The sequence below is a fragment of the Nycticebus coucang genome, chromosome 14 (genome assembly GCF_027406575.1).
Source record: "Nycticebus coucang isolate mNycCou1 chromosome 14, mNycCou1.pri, whole genome shotgun sequence".
Classification (NCBI taxonomy): Eukaryota; Metazoa; Chordata; class Mammalia; order Primates; family Lorisidae; genus Nycticebus; species Nycticebus coucang.
In genome coordinates this window covers 29,136,718-29,157,060 of record NC_069793.1, presented here as the reverse complement: position 1 = coordinate 29,157,060, position 20,343 = coordinate 29,136,718, and the positions used below count along the sequence as shown (strand labels likewise).

The 20,343-nt window shown below is 37.2% G+C and overlaps 1 protein-coding gene across 2 annotated transcripts in view; it reads left to right on the top strand.

The window, feature by feature from the left end:
• Positions 1 to 20,343, top strand: part of TRIM44 (tripartite motif containing 44) — a 127,559-nt gene that overhangs the window by 46,280 nt on the left and 60,936 nt on the right. For both annotated transcript variants that reach the window (XM_053561818.1, XM_053561817.1), the window contains exons 3-4: positions 9,102 to 9,341; positions 18,218 to 18,237. In XM_053561818.1, coding sequence (XP_053417793.1) covers positions 9,102 to 9,341; positions 18,218 to 18,237 — 260 coding nt within the window. The remainder of the gene's footprint in view (positions 1 to 9,101; positions 9,342 to 18,217; positions 18,238 to 20,343) is intronic.

Sequence of the window (20,343 nt, the reverse complement as noted above, 5' to 3'; positions counted from 1 at the left end):
TATACTTCATATACTATGTTTATGTTGTAATATATAATTAATGCATCAATTTGGTAATGTTTCCTTAAGGATTTAAATTTTCTTTAGGCTGTATTTCTCTTAAAAATTATTGTTCAAAAAATGAAACATATTTAAGAAAATTTGGACTAAAAAGTAAAAAAGAGAAAAGTACTTGTACCATTAATAGATAACCACTCTAACATTTTGGTGTTTTTAATATAGTCTTTTATAATAGAAATAATAAAAGTTAACAACAGCAACAGTAAATACCACTGTGATTACTTCATTGAGTGGATACTTGAAGTAACTAAGCAGATAACTGAGATAAAGATCTCATGGTATTCTGTTAACAAAGTGAGGATGATGAAAGGTGGTAAAAAGGATGTAAATGATAGTTTGTGCCTGAAAGCTTCTGATGAATATGAGAAAGATGATTTAAGGAAGAGTCTAAATGATCACTTTTCTTTTTTTTAATTTCAGGTTAACACGAAGGTACAAACAACCGTATCACAGTATTTGAATTTGTTAGGTAGGGTCCCTCTTGTAGTTATAGCCTACACCCAAAAGTTGTGCCACATACCCCTACATTGTGCCAATTAAGTTGGAGCACACCAGTCTCCCCCTCCACCACTCTCCCCCTTCTCTCTTCTCCCTCCCTCCCACTTCAGTTGAGTTTTACTCCTGTGTGGGCATGAATTAGATCAGTCTTCTAGCTTCATATTAGTATTGAGTACACTGGATATTTACTTTTCCGTTCTTGTGATACTTTACTAAGAAGAATGTGTTTCAGCTCCATCCAGGTTAATACAAAAGATGTGAAGTCACCATCTTTTTATAGCTGAACAGTATTCCATGGTATACATATACAGTCTAGAATGTCTAAGCTCAAGCTATTTTCCTCCCTTAGCCCTCCTGAGTAGCTGCCTAATTTTATTTTTAATTTTTTGTAGAGACAGGGTTTCATTATGTTGTCTAGGCTGGTTTTCAACTCGTGACTTTAAGTGGTCTTCCCACCTTGGCTTTCCAAAGTGCTGGGATTATAGATGTGAGCCACCATTAAGATGCTCACTTTAGTAAACTTTTTCTCTGCCAGACTCAATGCCCCATTGCAAAAGCTGAGCAAGTTAGGCTTCTAGAATGGTATCCTTGAGAAATTTCATAATGGAATGTAGTTTGCAGTTCACGTTTGCTTTGTTTGTAGGCTGCTTGGATAATATCTAGGCCTGGGGATTTTTTTTTAACTTTTTGTAGTGACAGGGTCTCACTATGTTGCCTGGGCTGGTCTCAAACTCCTGTGTTTTATTCACTAGTAGTGACTATTTGTCCCATGTACTGAAGGGGAGATGTTCCCTTCCATGGATTATTGATGAAGCTCTTCCCTGCCAGCATTGGAGCCTGGCAGAAGTTTAAAAGGAGCTCTTTTGGAGAATAATGCCAGAATAAATTCTGGAGGCTATACAGAAAGTGTAACTTTGAGTTTCCCAACTTTAAAATTTCCAATAGACATTGGGAAGGGAGGACACTGTGCTCTGGCAGTAAGGACAGCCTACAGGATCTGAAAAAGTTCCTTTTCCTGCACATTTATTTTTCTATTTTAGAATAGTGGCCATTCAGATGAAGAAGAGGGAAGTAAAAATGGGCTTTTTGACCTTTTAGAGGAGGTATCCTCATCCTCTATTTCATGTGGTCTGCAATTTTTAAAATGAATTTTGGAATAGCCTTTAAACCTTGCAAAAGTGTGGTTAATAGAACAAGAGTTTCTGAAATGTTCAAGCAGTATAGACTTGGATGTTTCCCTTTTGAGTAGCTTCCTGTTCTTCCTGATCCATTTTTCTTACTTCATGTCAGGAATGCTGTTCTGGACCTAATCTTTCTTAAGTCATAATGATGCTTTCTAGGTAGTATGCTTGTTGCTTTTATAATCTACCTCGGATAAACAAGTAGATTTTTAAAAAGTAAATAAAGCCTTAGTTTTCTATAGGCCACTTAGCTAGGAGTTAATGGCTACCAGCTCATGAGAAGTACTTTGAGTGGATGCTGTCTTTAAGAACATGCTTTTTTTAAGAACATGCGTATTTAATGATGTATGTGTGAAGTGCTGGTCTGCATGCCTGTTGGGTCCGGCCTCCTTTCGGAATATTAACTGCAAGAACATATGGAAAGTACCCTGGGATAAGACAGTAACTCTTTGTTTTTTTAATTTATTTTTTTATTATTAAATCATAGCTGTGTACATTAATGCAATCATGGGGCACCATACACTGCTTTTATTTACCATTTGACATATTTTCATCATACTGGTTAACATAACCTTCCTGGCATTTTCTTAGTTATTGTGTTATTAAGATATTTATATTCTACATTTAGTAAGTTTCATGTACCCCCTTTTTTTTTTATTAAATCACAGCTGTGTACATTGATATGATCATGGGGCATCATTCATTAGCTTCACAGACCGTTTGACACATTTTCATCACACTGGTTAACATAGCCTTCCTGGCATTCTCTCAGTTACTGGGCCAAGACACATTCCACATTTACCAAATTTCACATATACCCTTGTAAGATGCACCGCTGGTGTAATCCCACCAATCCCCTTCCCTCTACCCAACTTCCCCCTCCTTCCCCTCCCTTTCCCCCTTCCCACTATTCTTAGGTTGTAACTGGGGTATAGCTTTCATGTGTAAACCCTAAATTAGTTTCATAGTATGGCAGAGTACATTGGGTACTTTTTCTTCCATTCTTGAGATACTTTACTAAGAAGAATATGTTCCAGCTCCATCCATGTAAACATGAAAGAGGTAAAGTCTCCATCTTTCTTTAAGGCTGCATAATATTCTATGGTGTACATGTACCACCATTTATTAATCCATTCGTGAATCGATGGGCCCTTGGGCTTTTTCCATGACTTAGCAATTATGAATAGGGGTGCAATAAACATTCTGGTACAAATATCTTTGTTATGATGTGATTTTTGGTCTTCTGGGTATATGCCCAGTAGAGGGATTACAGGATTGAATGGCAGATCTATTTTTAGATCTCTAAGTGTTCTCCATATCTCTTTCCAAAAGGAATGTATTAATTTGCATTCCTACCAGCAGTGCAAAAGTGTTCCCTTTTCTCCACATCTGCGCCAACATCTCTGGTCTTGGGATTTTGTGATATAGGCTAGTCTCACTGGAGTTAGATGATATCTTAAAGTAGTTTTGATTTGCATTTCTCTGATGATTAAAGATGATGAGCATTTTTTCATATGTCTGAAGGCCACGCACCTGTCTTCTTCAGAGAAGTTTCTCTTCAAATCCCTTGTCTAGCCTGCGATGGGATCCCTTGTTCTTTTCTTGCTAATGCGTTTGAGTTCTCTGTGGATTCTGGTTATTAAACCTTTGTAGAGACATAATCTGCAAATATCTTCTCCCATTCTGAGGGCTGTTTGCTTGCTTTACTTACCGTGTTCTTGGCTGTGCAGAAGCTTTTTATTTGATCAAGTCCCAGTAGTGTATTTTTGAAGCTGCTTCAATTGCTCGGGGGATCCTCCTCATAAAATACTCACCCAGACCGATTTCTTTAAGGTTTTTCCCTGCACTCTCTTCTAGTATTTTTATAGTTTCATGTCGTAAGTTTAAATCTTTAATCCAGTGAGAGTCTATCTTAGTTAATGGTGAAAGGTGTGGGTCCAGTTTCGGTCTTCTGCAGATTGCCAGCCAGTTCACCCAGCACCATTTGTTAAATAGGGAATCTTTTCCCCACTGAATGTTTTTAATTGGCTTGTCAAAGATTAAGTAACGGTAAGTAGCTGGATTCATCTCTTGGTTCTCTATTCTGTTCCAGACATCTACTTCTCTGTTTTTGTGCCAATACCATGCTGTTTTGGTCACTGTCAATTTGTAGTATAGTCTGAGGTCTGGTAGCATAATTCCTCCTGCTTTGTTTTTATTTCTGAGTAATGTCTTGGCTATTCGAGGTTTTTTTTTCTGATTCCATATAAAACAAAGTATTGTTTTTTCAAGATCTTTAAAGTATGACAGTGGAGCTTTAATAGGGATTGCGTTGAAATTATATATTGCTTTGGGTAGTATGGACATTTTAACAATGTTGATTCTTCCCAGCCATGTGCATGGTATGTTTTTCCATTTGTTAACATTTTCAGCTATTCTTTTCTTAGAGTTTCATAGTTCTCTTTATAGAGATCTTTCACATCCTTTGTTAGATAAATTCCCAAATATTTCATCTTCTTTGGCACTACTGTGAATGGGATAGAGTCCTTAACTGTTTTTTCAACTTGACTGTTGCTGGTATATATAAAGGCTACCGATTTACACATGTACCCTTTTAAGATGCACTCTAAGTGTGGTCCCACCAATCACCCTTCCTCTGCCCATCCTCCCCCCCCCCCTCCCTTTCCCCTTTCCCCATATTCTTAGGTTATAATTGGGTTATAGCTTTCATATGAAAGCTATAAATCAGCATCACAGTAGGGCTGAGTACATTGGATACTTTTTCTTCCATTCTTGAGATACTTTACTAAAAAGTATATGTTCCAGCTCCATCCATGTAAACATGAAAGAGGTAAAGTCTCCATCTTTCTTTAAATCTGTATAATATTCCATGGTGTACATATACCACAATTTATTAATCATTCGTGGATCAGTGGGCACCTGGGCTTTTTCCATGACTTAGCAATTATGAATTGGGCTGGCTACAATAAACATTCTGGTACAAATATCTTTGTTATAATGTGATTTTTGGTCTTCTGGGTATATACCTAGTAGAGGAATTGTAGGATTGAATGGCAGGTCTAGTTTTAAATCTCTAAGTGTTCTCCAAACATCTTTCCAAAAGGAACGTATTAGTTTACATTCCCACCAGCAGTGTAGAAGTGTCCCCTTTTCTCCATATCCACACCTACATCTCTGGTTCTGGGATTTTGTGATGTGGGGTAATCTTACTAGAGTTAGATGATATCTCAAAGTAGTTTTGATTTGTATTTCTCTGATGATTAAGGATGATGAGCATTTTTTCATGTGTCTGTAGGCCGTGCGCCTGTCTTCTTCAGAGAAGTTTCTCTTTAAGTCCCTTGCCCATGACAGTAACCCTTCAGATGTAAATTCTTTATCACATGTTTTACTTAGGGAGAATAACATCCCAGTGGGAATAACAATAGAAGCAGCCTGTTAACTGAAGAACTATCTCAGTTAAGAAGAATGAATTTGTAAAACTTGGGACAGTCAGAAAGGGATCATTGGAGGTAATATGTTGTAGCAGAAAATATACCGGTCTGGCCCAAGAAAAGTTTCTAAATATGACTTTATTACTGCATTTCTCTGGGGCTTTTTTCTTCTTTACCTGTAAAATGAGGAGGTTGGACTCAAGTGTTTACTGGTTAGTTCTGATCATACGATGGTCAAATCTTTCTCACAGTTCTCAAACATTATACAGTTCTCAAACATTTCCGTTTCCCCGAAAATAAGACAGTGTTTGCTCCCAAAGTCGCGCTAGGTCTTATTTTCAGGGGACGTCTTATCTTTCCTGTAAGTAGGTCTTATTTTCGGAGGATGTCTTATTTTCGGGAAAACAGAGTATGTTTAAGTAATTTTAGTAAAATGCTATGTTTAAGGAATCAACATCACATATTTCATCTTAATGCAAGTGTAACAAAGTTGTATCATCTTGCTTATAACTTAGGGAGTAAAGGTTTTGAAAACTTAGGGCCAGTCAGTTAATCAGAGGGATCAGGTTTCATTTGTGACCCAGGTTTCTCAGGTGAGATTTTCCTGGAGACCACTACCAGTGTCCCAGGAAGATCTTCAAGAAGGATAGGGAAATTGTTCTTTAACCAGAATGGTTTCATTTTTGCCTTTATGGAGGTTCCACATTTTTTGTTTGGGGTAAGGGAGGTTCTGTGGCTTTAAAAATGTTTGACAATTACTAGTAGATGCTGTGTAAAAGGAACCTTTTATATCATCAGTTTTATGCTGTGGTACATCCAGCTTTCTTCTCTGAGTATGTGTAGTTTTCTCTTTTTGTGTATTATTGCATATAATTATATAGTCAATAGTATAAGACTGCCATTCTCCCTTTTGGGAAACTATAGGACAAATGCTGAAGAAATCCTAAAAAATGCACTTGAAAATGATGCTGGTACTTCCCAGATAGCAAGCCCCAACATGAATGGCCTGCCACTCTTGGAGAACTGTAGGGTTTAGTAGTATGGCATTTTGATGACAAGGAAATGAAATGGCACTTGAAAGGGAGTCACTCCTGCCATTGGCAGGAGTTCTTTTGTAGAGTACCCAACCTGCCAGCCACATGCCAAATCTCCTAGGCCCAGACTTCTAGGGAGTCTCCTGAGTTTCAAATTTGAATGGCTGCTTTGACCCAGAAGTTTGTTCTTGCCAATTTGAACTTAGTTAGAGAATACCTATTTGTTAATTAGTAGAGAATGAGAATGGGAATAAGGCACAAAGGTTTTATAAAGTAGATTATTTTGCCTTCAGTTTTTATTTATGACCTGATCTGTATGAAATAATATGTCATGTTGAAAACTTACATAAAACAACAGGAAATAGAGAATTTAAAAAACAATGTTTATTCACCTACTCTATTCTAGTCCCATCTTTCCTGACTGTGATGTCACCTTCCTAACTTTGAACCACATGTGTATGTGATACCTAGTAAAATAAGTTGTGAGTCAGTTTTTATTGAAATCTCTATTTTTAGTTGCTTGTAGCCATTAAGAGAGTTTCTTAGTCATCCAGACATGTTCATCCCTTAGTCAAAACTTGGCAGGTTTGGTCTGAAAGGTCCTAGTTATTTAAGACCTAAATTTATTTCATGAGATCCATCAATAAATGATCACCATAAAGCGTAACAATACTAAAATATAAACATTGAAAATAAAAAGGAACTATATAAATAATCACAAATCACAGTTCTCAACCTGGTACAGAATTTGCAGAGACATTAATAACATTTAACACTCTTCCTCCCCCCTTTTCTCCAGCACCAAGGAGAGCATCTGCAGAGAGTATATGAATTCCTGAAGACCTATGTCACTTAGTCACTTAATATGTGAGTGGATACATATCATACAGGCCTTATTTTGCATTGATTTTCTATGACAGCATTACAAAAGTTGCTTAAGGTATCAATTTTTAAAAGGCTAATTAAAAATGGCCTCATCTCCGTACCCCTCCTTTAGTCTTTCTCTTCTTCAGTCTGTTTTTGGGTTTTCCCAGTTTGACTTCCCTTCTGACAGAGTGACAGTGAATAGAGCTCCAGTCTGAGAACAAGAAGGAAGATTAGTGTCTTTGCCTCTCTTACAAGCTGTGTCTATTTCCTTACCTGTGGAAGGAAGGACTTCACTTAGATGATAACTGCTTTCTTTTCCAAGTTTAAAATCCTCTGTTGGCTTTTCTGCTTTTGTCTACTCTTCCCTGTTCCCTATCTCAGCTACTCATAATATGCAAAGTTGTTTAAAACACTCATAAAATAAACATGGTTGTGAGGAAATATCAATAAATATAGTTGCTGGCAAGATTTGGAGTTTAGAAGTTCTTATTTTGATAGTTACTTTGTTTTGCCTTTCTTATGCCCTAGTCAAATATAGCTAACAGTCATATTTTATTTAGTTTACAGTTAGTGTTATAAAAGAAAACAGTACTATTTTTTCACCAATCAAATAGTAAAAATTTAAAAGCTTGATATTATCCAGTATTGGTGAGGGTTTAGGAAAGTGCTTACTTTGACACATTGTTTTTTGTTAGTTTGTTTTTCATTTTGTTTTCTTGAGACAGAGTCTAGCTCTATTATCCAGGCTAGAGTCCCATGGCCTCAGCCTAGCTTTAGCAATGTCAAATTCCTGGGCAATTCTCCTGCCTCAGCCTCCCAAGTAGCTAGGACGACAGGCACATACTACAATTCCTAAATGATTTTTCTGTTTTTAGTAGAGATGGAGTCTCACTTTGCTCTGGCAGGTCTCAAACTCCTGACCTTAAGCAATCCTCACTTCTTAGCTTCCCAGAGTGCTAGGATTGCAGTTGTGAGCCACTGTGTCTGGCCACATATTTTGACAGGAAATTAATTAGTATATCTTTTTTGAAAGGCAGCTTGGCAGTATCAATCACTATTTTTAGAGCATGTATAAATGGACTCAGTGGCTCCAACGGTCTCTAAAGGAATTCATATGCAAATATTAAGAGGTATATCCAAGATGTTCATGGCTATGTTTTTATAATAGCAAAAATTTGGAAATATCCTATATGTCCATTAAGAAAAGAATGATTAAATAAGAAATACACACACATACACATCTGTGTCAGAATGATGTTTATCTGTATGCATAAATATTTTAAGTAGAAAAGCAAGATACCCTCCGGGTGCGGTGACTTATGCCTGTAATCCCAGCCCTTGGGAGGCTGAGGCTGATAGAATGCCTGAGCTCACAAGTTTGAGACCAGCCTGAGCAAGAGCAAGACCCCCATCTCTAAAAAGTAGCCAGGCATTGTGGTCGGTGCCTGTAGTCCTAGCTTACTTAGGAGGCTGAGGCGGGAGGATCACTTGAGAGGTTGCTATAAGCTAAGACGCCATGATGCTCTACCTAGGGTAACAAAGTGAGGCTTTCTCGCAAAAAAAAAAAAAAAGCAAGATACCAAACCATATGTTCACAATGATCCATTTATATAAAAACTATATAATTATTTATATACCTGTATGTTACAGAACTATATAGAAAAATACTGAGAAGATATACTCCATACTTAATAGTAATTGGAGAAAAAAGATTTTCTTTTTTTGACTATATATGCTCATCTATTAAAATTTTTAAACAGTAATTATATATTACTGGTATAAAAATGAATAAAACCAAAAACAAAAAAGAAACATACAAAATTACTTCCTGAAGAACACAATAGGCAAAAAGATTACCAGGAATATTGATCAAAGAATTTAAGAGTGCATTGTTTATAGGATCCTCCAAAAACTTCCGGATCAGATAGAAACCATAGTTTGTATGTTCGCCAGAACTGCATACCAGTAACTCTACCCTTCCATTTCTTTGTTTGTCCATCTTATTTTTCTTACTTGTCTGTGTTCTATAGGTAACTCGGGACCAGATGAAGGTGTTTATACAGCAGGAATTTAAGAAAGTTCAGAAAGTGATTGCTGATGAGGAGCAGAAGGCCCTTCATCTAGTAGACATCCAGGAAGCAATGGCCACCGCTCATGTGACTGAGATACTGGCGGACATCCAATCTCACATGGATAGATTGATGACTCAGATGGCCCAAGCCAAGGAACAACTTGATACCTCTAATGAATCAGCTGAGCCAAAGGCAGAGGTAAAGGAAAATACCCATAGTTATTAGTAGCAGAAGAAATAGGAGGAAACTGCCACACTTGCTAGCTCTGGAAATGCTTCCTTTTGATCCATGAATATGAATAATCAAAAGCTTAGAACCAGGCATGGGGCTCACGCCTGTAATCCTAGCTCTTCAGGAGGCTGAGACAGGAGGATCACTTGAGTCTCAGGAGTTTGAGACCAGCCTGACCAAAAGTGAGACCCCATGTCTACTAAAAATGGAAAAATTAGCCAAGCATTTTGGTGGGTGCCTGTAATCCCAGCCATTTAGGGATGCTTAGGCAGAAGGATCACCTGAACTCAGGAGTTTGAGGTTGCTGTGAACTAGGCTGAGGCCATGGCACTCTAACCTGGGCAACAGAGTGAGAGTCTATCTTAAAAACAAAACAAAACAAAAAAAACCTTAGGTAGATTTTTTTCTATCTATATTCATTTGGTATTTAAACCAGTAAAGAAATGTTATCCACTATAAGTATTCCTTTGGTATTTAAACCAGTAAAGAAATATCCACTAAGGACACCCAATGCCTGGGCCTGGCAAAGTAATTATCCATCATGACTTGAAGGAGTATAGTCGATGGGCAGAAACTAATTGCAGTGAAGGAGGGAGTCAGAAATCAGAGCCATGGCAGAGGGTAAGTGACAGATCCCTAGGTGGTAAATAAAGTCATCATAGAAATGATAACTGGACTGAATGAGAACAGATCAGGAAGTAGAGCATAAAGGAGGCCAGAATGAAAGATTTTGGATTTATTTTGGTAATAATGTCTCAAGAGCTAATTAAGTTAGGGGCATAACTGCTGGATTAAGAGGGTTTGTGCCTCTGCACAGTGGCTCATGCCTGTAAACTTAGCACTTTGGGAGGCTAAGGTGGGAAGATTGCTTGAGGTCAATTTGTGTCCAGCCTCAGCAAGAGCAAGACCCCATCTCTATGAAAAAGAAAAACTAGCCAGGCATGCTGGTAAGTGCCTATAATCCCAGCTTCTCAGGAGGCTATGACAGGAAATCACTTGAGTCCAGGAGTTGGAGTGTACCATGGGCTATGATTGTGCCACTGCACTCTAGCCAGGACAACAGAGCAAGACCCTGTTTAAAAAACAAAAAAATTAGTGGCATAAGGGCTAGACCATTATGTGAATCCATAAAACCACATGTTAAGACTGAAAGACACAAAGTAAATGTTGGATCACTATGTAAATGTTAGTTACTGTATTCATTGTTATTTTATAATAGGAATAAAAGGATTTTAGACAATTTATCAAACATGTTCAGGTATTTTGGATCTATTTCTAAAAAGTAATTTAGGGCAGACATTTAAAGAAGTTTATAAAACTTCTATTTCAGCCACTAGGCATAGACTACTATTCAGCCACTATTCTACTATTCCACTAATGGACACAGACAAAAAGAAAATACCCCCAAAATCTAGCTTTCTCTGGCCAAAGTACTGATACAAAGGTTAGGGTTCAGTCACAGGGAAGCTTTTTGACCATACCTGCTTATTCTGGATATGAATACCAAAAGAAAGGCTACACTGCTAATTGCTACTGCAGCAGTGGAGTAAAACTTGTTTTATATCCTCTCCTGCAGTAAGGAGGTTATCTTTCTTTCTCCATGGAACCTATGGGTAAAACTCTTACTTCTTCTTTTGTCCCTGCTCCTCTCAATAGTAAGTGGTGCCCACCTCCCAAACACCTGTTGGTGAAACTCTTGACTTTAACCTTGCCCTACAATAGCAGTAAGGAAGTAGTACTCCTACCTTCTGGAGACTGCAGGTAGAGTTCTCCTCCCTCTTTCCCCTGCATTAACTAGACATTACCCTACCCCAGCTGAGTCAGTGGGTAGAACTTCATCTTGTACGCCCTCCAGGTAGTAATGAGTTGGTACTCTTCCACTTCCCCAGCTAGCTCTGTGGAGACTATTGAGTAGAGTTCTGACATCTGAGTGGGCCAGACCAGACTAGCACTGTAGAGGCTTTGTTAACTAAGTTGACATTGGGACCACAGTCAATAAAAGTGATTTGGGACATGTTTTCTGAATCTAAATAGGGTGACTGTCTGCTAAAATAGAAGATTTAAGTAGAAACTAGATTTATATAATATAATTTAGTATGTTCAGGATATAGATCACAAATTACTCATTATACCAAGAACCAATAAGATGTCAACTCCAAGGAGGAAAATATAATCAATATATGACAATACCAAAGTGGCACAGGTGTTGGAATTATCAGACAAGGATTTTAAACCTGCTATCATCAAAACATCTCAATGAGCAATTACAAACACAGTGGCAATGAATGGAAAATCAGGCAAGGACAACAAAGAAATAGAAGGTATGAGAAAGGACCAAATGAAAATTTTAGAATTGTAAAATACAATAACTGACGTAAAAAATTCAGTGGATGGGCTCAATGGCAAATTGATGCAGAGATTTGGTAAATTGGATGATAGATTGGTATTGATCCAGTCTAAATGATGAAAAAAAAGAAAACATTGAAAAATAATAAATAATAGTATTTATTGAATATAAAACCAGCACAGTGTACCCCATGATTGCATTAATGTACACAGCTATGATTTAAGAATAATAATAATAAAAAAACACTAAAGTTAAAAAAAAAAAGAAAAAGAATAAATAATAGAACTCACCTTTAGGGACCTCTGAGACAATAATGAAAATCTACTATATTTTATTATACAATATAAAAAGAAATGTGGGACTGAAAAAAACATGTTTATAGAAATAATAACTCAATATTTTAAAAATTTGGTTGAAAGACATAAACTTGGCTATTTTAGAAGCTAAATGAACAAGATAAACTAAGAAATCAACACCTAGACACATCAAAGTCAAGCTTCTAAAAAGTAATCACAAAGAAAAAAGTCTTGAAGGTAGAGGAGCTAAAGAGAAAAAACATTAGCTATGGGGAACAATAACATGAATGAACATGTCTCTGTTTACAGGTCTGATTTTATATATTCAGGAAGGGTTTATAGTTTTCATTTAAAGGTTTTCAATGGCTTTTGTTAAATTTATTCTGAGGTATATAATATTTTGATGCTATTAAAAGTAGAATTCTTTTAAAATTTTATTTTTCAGATTTTTTAATATTAGTATGTAAAAATAAAGTTGGTTTTTGTATATTGACCTTCAGCTTGTAATCTTGCTAAATCCACCCATTATTTATAGTGGTGGTTATATAGATTTTCTACATAGGCAATCATTCCATCTGTAAGTACAGAAAGTTTTACTTCTTTTCCAATCTGTATGCTTTTTTTTTCCTTTTTCTTGCCTTATTACAATGGCTTGGACTTCTATTGTGCATTATCTAATGTAAATGGTAAAAGTGGGCATCTTTGCCTTTTTCCTTATCTTCGAAGGAAAGCATTGAGGAAAGCATTCCTATTAAGTGTGATGTTTTTTATAGTTGCCTTTTATCAGATTGAGAACACACCCATCAATTCCTAATGTGCTGAGGGTTTTAGCATGAACTAATGTTGCGTAATGGGCTCTCATCTACTGAAATAATCATATGGATTTTCTCCATTATTGCAGTGGCTGATTACGGTGGTTAATTTTACGATATTAAACCAATCTTGGATTTCTGAAATAAATTCCCACTTGGTCATGATGTATTATCTGGGCTTAATTTGCTGTTATTTTGTTAAGGAGTTTTATGTCTTTGTTCATGAGGGATATTTTGGGCGGTTTGGAGGGGGGACCCTGATGCAGGCTGGGGGCCAACAAGGGAGAAAGCACTGAAGGAAGAAGGAGACTTTATACCAACTTAACGCATAAAGTCTGAGAAGCCTGGAGAGGCATACATTGTCTCATGCACCGAGTGGCAGATTGAGGCAATGCAGCAGCACTCTGATTGTTCAGAAATCTTTTATTGATTGCTAAGACCAAGCATTTGTGAAAAAAATGCAAAGGTGTCAAAATTCAAAAATAGGAAAAAAAGAATCCCAGGCGGGAAGATTGGGTGGAGGAGCAATCAGTGTAGTTGGGAAAGAGGGTAATAAATTGTCAACAACTGTCAGATAATGGATTTAGAAAGGGGGAGAGGAAAACAAGTTTCATCTCTGCAGGGCAGACAAACCAGCTTCCCTGTAACTTCTGGTCAATAATCAAAAGAGCTCAGCCCACATGTCTGCTGATTCTCCATGTAGGGATGGTCTTGATGACTTTACCCTGTCTGGGTTTCCTCCAGAGTCCTTTCTTCTTCAATGGTCTTGATAAGATTCTGCAGGGATGGCTTGCTTTGTGCTTTACCCTGAATTGGAGAGTACAGAGAGATCAACCTGTCTACCTCCTACAGGATAGTTGTCTGTATTTTTATGTATTTGTAATGCTATTGTCAGGTTTTGGCATTAAGGTTATATTGGCTTTATGAAACAAACTAAGAGAAGTATTCCCCTATGCTTTATTTTCTGGCTTTCCCAGTCTTGGTGAATTTAGTTATATCTTTTTTAAAAACTCTTTGGCAGGGTCAAGTATTACAAAAATATTTGTACATCATGAACATTTTCATCTTTTGTCCAATTTTAAAAGAGACTACTGAAATGCAGTGAGATAATATTAGAAAATGTTGGTTTGGATGGGGAAATCATTGAAAATGATTCATGCATACCTTAAGCATTTATTTTAGACATGGAACATAACATTCTTTTGATTCTGAGGCAAGGCAGTTTCTTTGAAAATACAGACTTGCTAATTGGGATTAAATGTCACATTTCTGGCCTAAACCACACCTATGTTCTGCCATGGATAAGGTCCAATTTCAGTCTCTTATATTGAGGGGGATACAATTCAAAGTAATCTGAGTGTAGAATGTTAGATTTCCATAATTTGTTTTTCCTAATATTTTGTGTGTATTTCACCTACACTAAAATTGACAGCAATTTTTAATTTACCTTTACCAAATATTTGTAGACACATTGAACTTAGTTTTCCTGAGAGTAACAATGCACAAAGGCAAAACTTGTCTCTTTTTTGTGTTATTTAATTAAATGTATCATTATAACCAGAAGTTCGACTGTTACAGACAGGTTTGGAATTAAACTTGATTCTTGGTAAAGGACTTTTCCACTGGTGGAAATAGAACAGAGAGGTTATTGGAGAGTGTAGTTTGTCAACCAAGAGCATTCAGGATGTTTTAAGGAAAGATTTGGCAGCACTGCTTAATCCAATAAGTCATTTAAATGGAAGTTGGTTTGTAACTTTCTAATATTCTATGAAACTAGAATTCACTTGTAATGGGGGTATAAATTAATCCTAAATTCTATTTATATCTTCCCTGGCTTCCTTTTATTTCTTAATTATTTACTGTGCTGTGTTAGGTGCATTGAATAGAGAGATAAACAAAACAGAGGGAGGGGTAATGGTGGGACCACACCTATGGAGCATATTGCAAGGGTACAAGTCAAATCTATCAAGTATTGAACACAAATGTCTTAACACTGTGATTAAGTAAATGAGGTGAAAGCTATATTAATTAGTAGGATGACATTAAATAAAAATAAAAAAAACAGAGTTTCTATTCTCAAGGAATTGAAACCCAAAGAGGGAGATACTGTGTGGTATTGTCACTGTCAATTTTCTTCTTTAAGTTCTAGCCTAGAAGGGTAAACACTACAGATGTGGAGGACAAAAGAAAGATTAAGCCATTCCAGCTGTTAGTGAGGCTTGACCTTAAAGGATGGTTAGGAGTTAGCTTGGCTTTCAGAAAAGGGATGTTTATGCCAGGTAGCAAGGACAACAAATACATGTCTTTTACTAGCAAGATTAGCAGTCCTCTTAATGTCTGCTGACCTCTTCAGACTTTATAATTTTTATGTGCGTGTGTTCTTGCTTTATGATAGTAACTATTGTTTTTGAAAAGAAACCTACATCTGTAAGCAGCAGAAATGGATGAACATATAGCAAAATCTTGTGCCTTTCTTTTATGTCCTTTCCCCATTCTCCCCTAGAAATGTTATTAACAATTCAGGCAAAGCACAATAATGGCCGCCATTTGCTGAACATTTGCAATGTAATAGACACTTGCTTAGTGTTTTACACAGATTTTCTCATTTATTTCAATTCATATAGTTATCCTTTGAGGTAAGAATTAGGATTTCCATGAGTACATTAAAGAAATTAAACCCTGGAAAAGTTAATTGCCAAAAGCGTCCCTATTGGGATTAATGAACCACAATCTGAGACCAAGTTTTTATAACTCAGAAACTCCATCTCTTAATCCTTGCACCAAGGTATATAATTATGAGGAAGACTTATTATAAGTCATGGGAGAAAGTTTAGATACTTTTTTCCATAAGGTTCTCCTAGAAAAATGGTTCTCAACCTATGGGTCGCGACCCCTTTGTAACAATGAAAATACATTGCGGCATTAGGAAGGTTGAGAACCACTGTCCTAGACAATTACGTTTGAGCATTCAAAATTAATGGAAAAATTGTGTTGAGATTTAATTATGTCATTGATGGTTATTTAACTCATGTTAAATATAAATTATGACTTTTGTCTTGCTATATTTTAGTTCCCTTGAGAAATACCAGTTGATCAAAATGCAAAGAAAGCTTCCACCATCCCTATGCTCTGCCCCAACTACTCATCCCACTGCCCTCTCATTAGACGAGGAATGGTTAGTACCCTTACCAGTTTCACAAATACTTAATGGTCTGCTAAGTACCATTCTTACCCAATGTCCAGTGTATTCTGATTTAAATCACCTTTCTGGCTGCAGCTGGCCTTTATAGGCTTGTACGCTGGCAATCTCTCTTTACCTCAGTCCCACCCCACATTCCCAGACCAAGACACACACCAGTACAGCCCTGTTCTCTAGTTCCACAGAACTCAAATTTCCTTAAACAATACTTTTTTTTTTTTCAGACAGAGTCTCACTTTATCGCCCTCGGTAGAGTGCTGTGGCGTTACAGCTCACAGCAACCTCCAGCTCCTGGGCTTAGGCAATTCTCTTGCTTCAGCCTCCCCAGTAGCTGGGACTACAGGCACCTGCCACACGCTCGGCTATTTTTTTGTTGCGGTTTGGCCATGGCCAGGTTCAGACCTGCCACCCTCAGTATATGGGGCCGGTGCCTTACCCACTGAGCCACAGGCGCCCTGGAAATTACTAACAATATATTTTTTAAAACTGCCATGTCTTTGCTCTTCCTTGTTCAGTGCCTTCCCACTTTTTTCTGTTGTCAGCCTGGGAAAATCCTCCTTTTCCCTCAAGTGGCAATATAAATGTCACCTTCTCTGTGAAACTGTTTCCACTTTCCCAAAAGAGGCAATGCACATAACTTCCTTCTCACTCTCAGAGCATTATATGTCTTTGGTAGAATATTTCACATATTAGTTGTATTTCACTTTCTATCTGCTTGTTTACCCTACTCCTGACGGGGAGCTCCTAGAAAGTTAGATCATTGTGGGTTATGTATCTTTTATCCTTATTTAGCACCTACATATAATAGCTGAATCATACTGAATTGGTACAATATAGATAAATAACCTTGAAATGCATCTTGGCACTCTGCCTGCTGATTATAAGTATTATTTTATTCAAACCTCCTACATATCCTATGGTACAGAGATAATTATTACCCCATTTTGCAAATCAGGAAATTTAGGTTAAGAGAAGCAAAATAACTTAAGCAGGGTAATATAGTAGGAAGGTGATGGAATCAAGATTTGTACCTAGAGTGTCTTACTCCAAAGCTTATTCTGCTTTGTACCAGTAGAAACCATTCATCCATTTGTTCATGCGTTTGTTTATTCGCTAGGTTAGTGTTTTTCAACCTTTTTTTATCTCATGGCACACTTGAATCTATAATTAAACTTTCACGGCACACTTAAATTATGTTGATCAGAAAAAAGAGTAAAGAACAGAATATACTTACTGTGCTTCGAACTTCTTTCAAAAATAATTATTTTTAAAAATTTTCAGGACACACCAGTGTGCTGTGGCATACCTGTTGAAAATCACTGTCCTAGGGAGTAGAAATAGAAGGTACATTCTCCATTGCTAAGGAGGAGGATATAAAAGATACTCTGTCACCAAAAGGATAAGTGAGGTACCTTCGGAAGGGCTTGAAGGTCATTAGAATAATTTCATTTGCTCATAGAAGGGGCTAAAGGAGTCTGCTATGGTCAGTACTGATAAAGTTAGATCGAGAGAATGCGATACCTGGGAAAAGAACATTTACTCATTGTTTTTGTAACTAGTGGATAAGAAAAAGAGAAAATCCATTGTTTGACTGAAGAATGATGTGGATCAATAAATTCCAGAATATCCTTTTACAGGGGAGAAGACCAAGGTCTAGATTAATTAATCAACTTGCCCGAGGGTAAATAGGTAATAAGTAATAGAGTTTGGACTAGAGTCCCAATTAAGTGCCCATAGTGTACTTTATGTTAGAGTTTCTGTGGTCATGTTTAGAGGAAAAAATGCTAGACCAAGCCAGAAATTAGTATTTGAAGGAAACAGCTTGATGCTTTTAGACCTGGTCAGCTTTTGCCTAAGACCTGCTGTTATTCTGGGGCTCTCAGTTTGCTCAGAACTAAATACTGCCAGCCTTACAAATAAAAAAGCAAAGCTATTATTTAGGCCTCCTAGGTCTGTACGTTCACTTCTGTGTGAATGCAAGGGAAAATTATCAGTTCATCTCCACTGTGCAGTTTGAACATAGGATTATGTTGGCTCTTGTCTTAGCCCTTAGATGTCCATTGGATCATCTCTGTTACAGTAAATGCACAATCTATGCTTTCAGGTTGAGAGAGAGAGGGAAAAAGAAATCTAAATCTGTCTGTACTAACAATGATTTCTAATGCTGTTTCCTTCTGTTTGTCTTTCAGGGCGATGAGGAAGGACCCAGGTAAGATCACATTATTGCTGCTGGGTCTTTTCTCAGAATTGAAGGAGAGTGACATTTGTGGCCTTTTAATTCTCCATGAAATGTGGACACCCAAGGAACAGCATAAAAAAGGGATCTCTGTCTTAAGCCTGGGCTTTGAAGATCTTATTTTGTAAGAGTCCCATCTCCCTTCCCATCTATATCATTTTCTGCCTGTAACCTTCAGATAAAGGTAGACTTTTAAAGTATATAATGATAGTAGTAACTTTGCTGTATTTTGTAGCACATTTACAATATCCTGTTGAGGAAAGTAGGCACTACATTTGAAGGGTAATTAGGCTGAAGGAACAAAGAATAATTCTTGTCCTATGGAAATGTGCTTCTTTATAATAGATCTTCCTCCCTTTTACCAGCTGAAGTCTCCCCATCTTCTTTCTTCTTTATGTTTTGATTTCCCAAGCAGTTGATATGAAGGGACCAAATACTGTGCTTTCAATCATGTCTGTTCCTTGCCCTGAATTTTATTGTGTAGTTATCCTGTCAATTAATAATAATAATAATCATAGCTACCATTTATTGAAGGTTTATTATGTCCAAAGTGCTTGTGTATATTCACATTTAATCCTTATGCAAACCTTATGATTATCCTGCTTGCCAAATGAGGAAATTGCCTTAGATCACACAGCTTGTAAGTGGTAGAGCTGGGACTTGAATCTGTCTGGCTTCAGGACTCAACCACCAAATGGTTAACCACCATTTGGACTGTCTCCACAAGGCCAGCATACTTCTCTCTCTGACTATATGAAAGCCAGAAGGATTCAGACAATCCTCAGATAAATTACTTAGGTCTTCTCCTCGAACTTGGGAGTTATTAAATTGCTTTGATATTAAGTTGCTGTGGTCTCTGTTTTCTGCAAGCTGCTTCCCCCTTCTTAGATTTTGTCATTATAAAGGGATATTTCTTGGTTTCAGTCTCACAAAGTACCTGTAGAGGGTCAGCTGCTATCCCTGAGGAGCAGGTGGCCAAGCTTTCCCTTGACCTCACAGAATAGCTTCCTGTTGCTTCTCCATCTGGTAGCTGCCTTGTCACATGCATGATACAGTCATGGAGCTGGCAAGGATTCTCGGAGTATGTGGAAGAACCAAAGTCCTAACATATAGAACATGGGTATTAACTGCTATCGTGTCACCTTTTAAGAGGGTGTCTTTGAAGCTCAGAGTGATTTCTTTTTTCTGAGCATAAAAGCAATTTACACTTTTGGCAGCAATTTTCTGTCTTCTCTATGCTATTACAGGAGATCTTGTGTTTGCTCCCTCACAGATTGGCTCCTTTTTTACTCCTGGAGCCTGCTGAGAAGTAATATGTATTTGAGGAGAGGGGGTGGCAATAGGATCTGTTGGCATGAAAGCTTTTGTGTTGTGGGAGGAAGTCAGAGAGAGAAAGACTCTTAAACTCTTGTGTTCAGAGAAAGAGCAAGATCAGAATTAAATTTTGATTTGAGGTTTTCTGTGATTTTTTTTTTTTTAAACTAAGAGGGAAAATGGCTTTTTAATAGTAACAGCCATACTTGGAACTTCTGTAGAATTTTTCATCTTCAAAGCTCGATGTGATTTCAGGCAAAAAGCTCCTGCTGAGATCAGTGTGAATCTGACCCATGCTGATTCTGTGATTAAACAGGAAGCATGTTTTGAAGGAGTAGGAGCTGAAAGGGAGTCAGCAGACCTAGTTTCTATTTTTGGATTTGCCTGTGACTAACTATGTGACCTTGGGCAAGTCATTTAATCTGTTGGTACCCTTATTTTATTTCCGTATAAGTACTAGCCTCATGACTCCCCACCCCTACCTTCACTGAGTTTTTTTATTGTAATTGTTCAGAGGATTACAAGTCTTGTATCAGGTATGGAGTGAATAGAATCTGCATATAGATTGTATAATTTGGCAGAGATTTTTTTTTAACCTTTTCAGTTTTGTTTCTTTAAAAATTATCTGGAGGTCGTATGCTAGGTATTCTTTTCCCCTCTCTAAATGAATAACCATATGTTCCTGAGATAATGGCATTTCTCTGACTACCTAGGTTGTAGAAATAAGAGGACTAAGCAGTGATATCCTTAGGTTTCTTTTGTTTT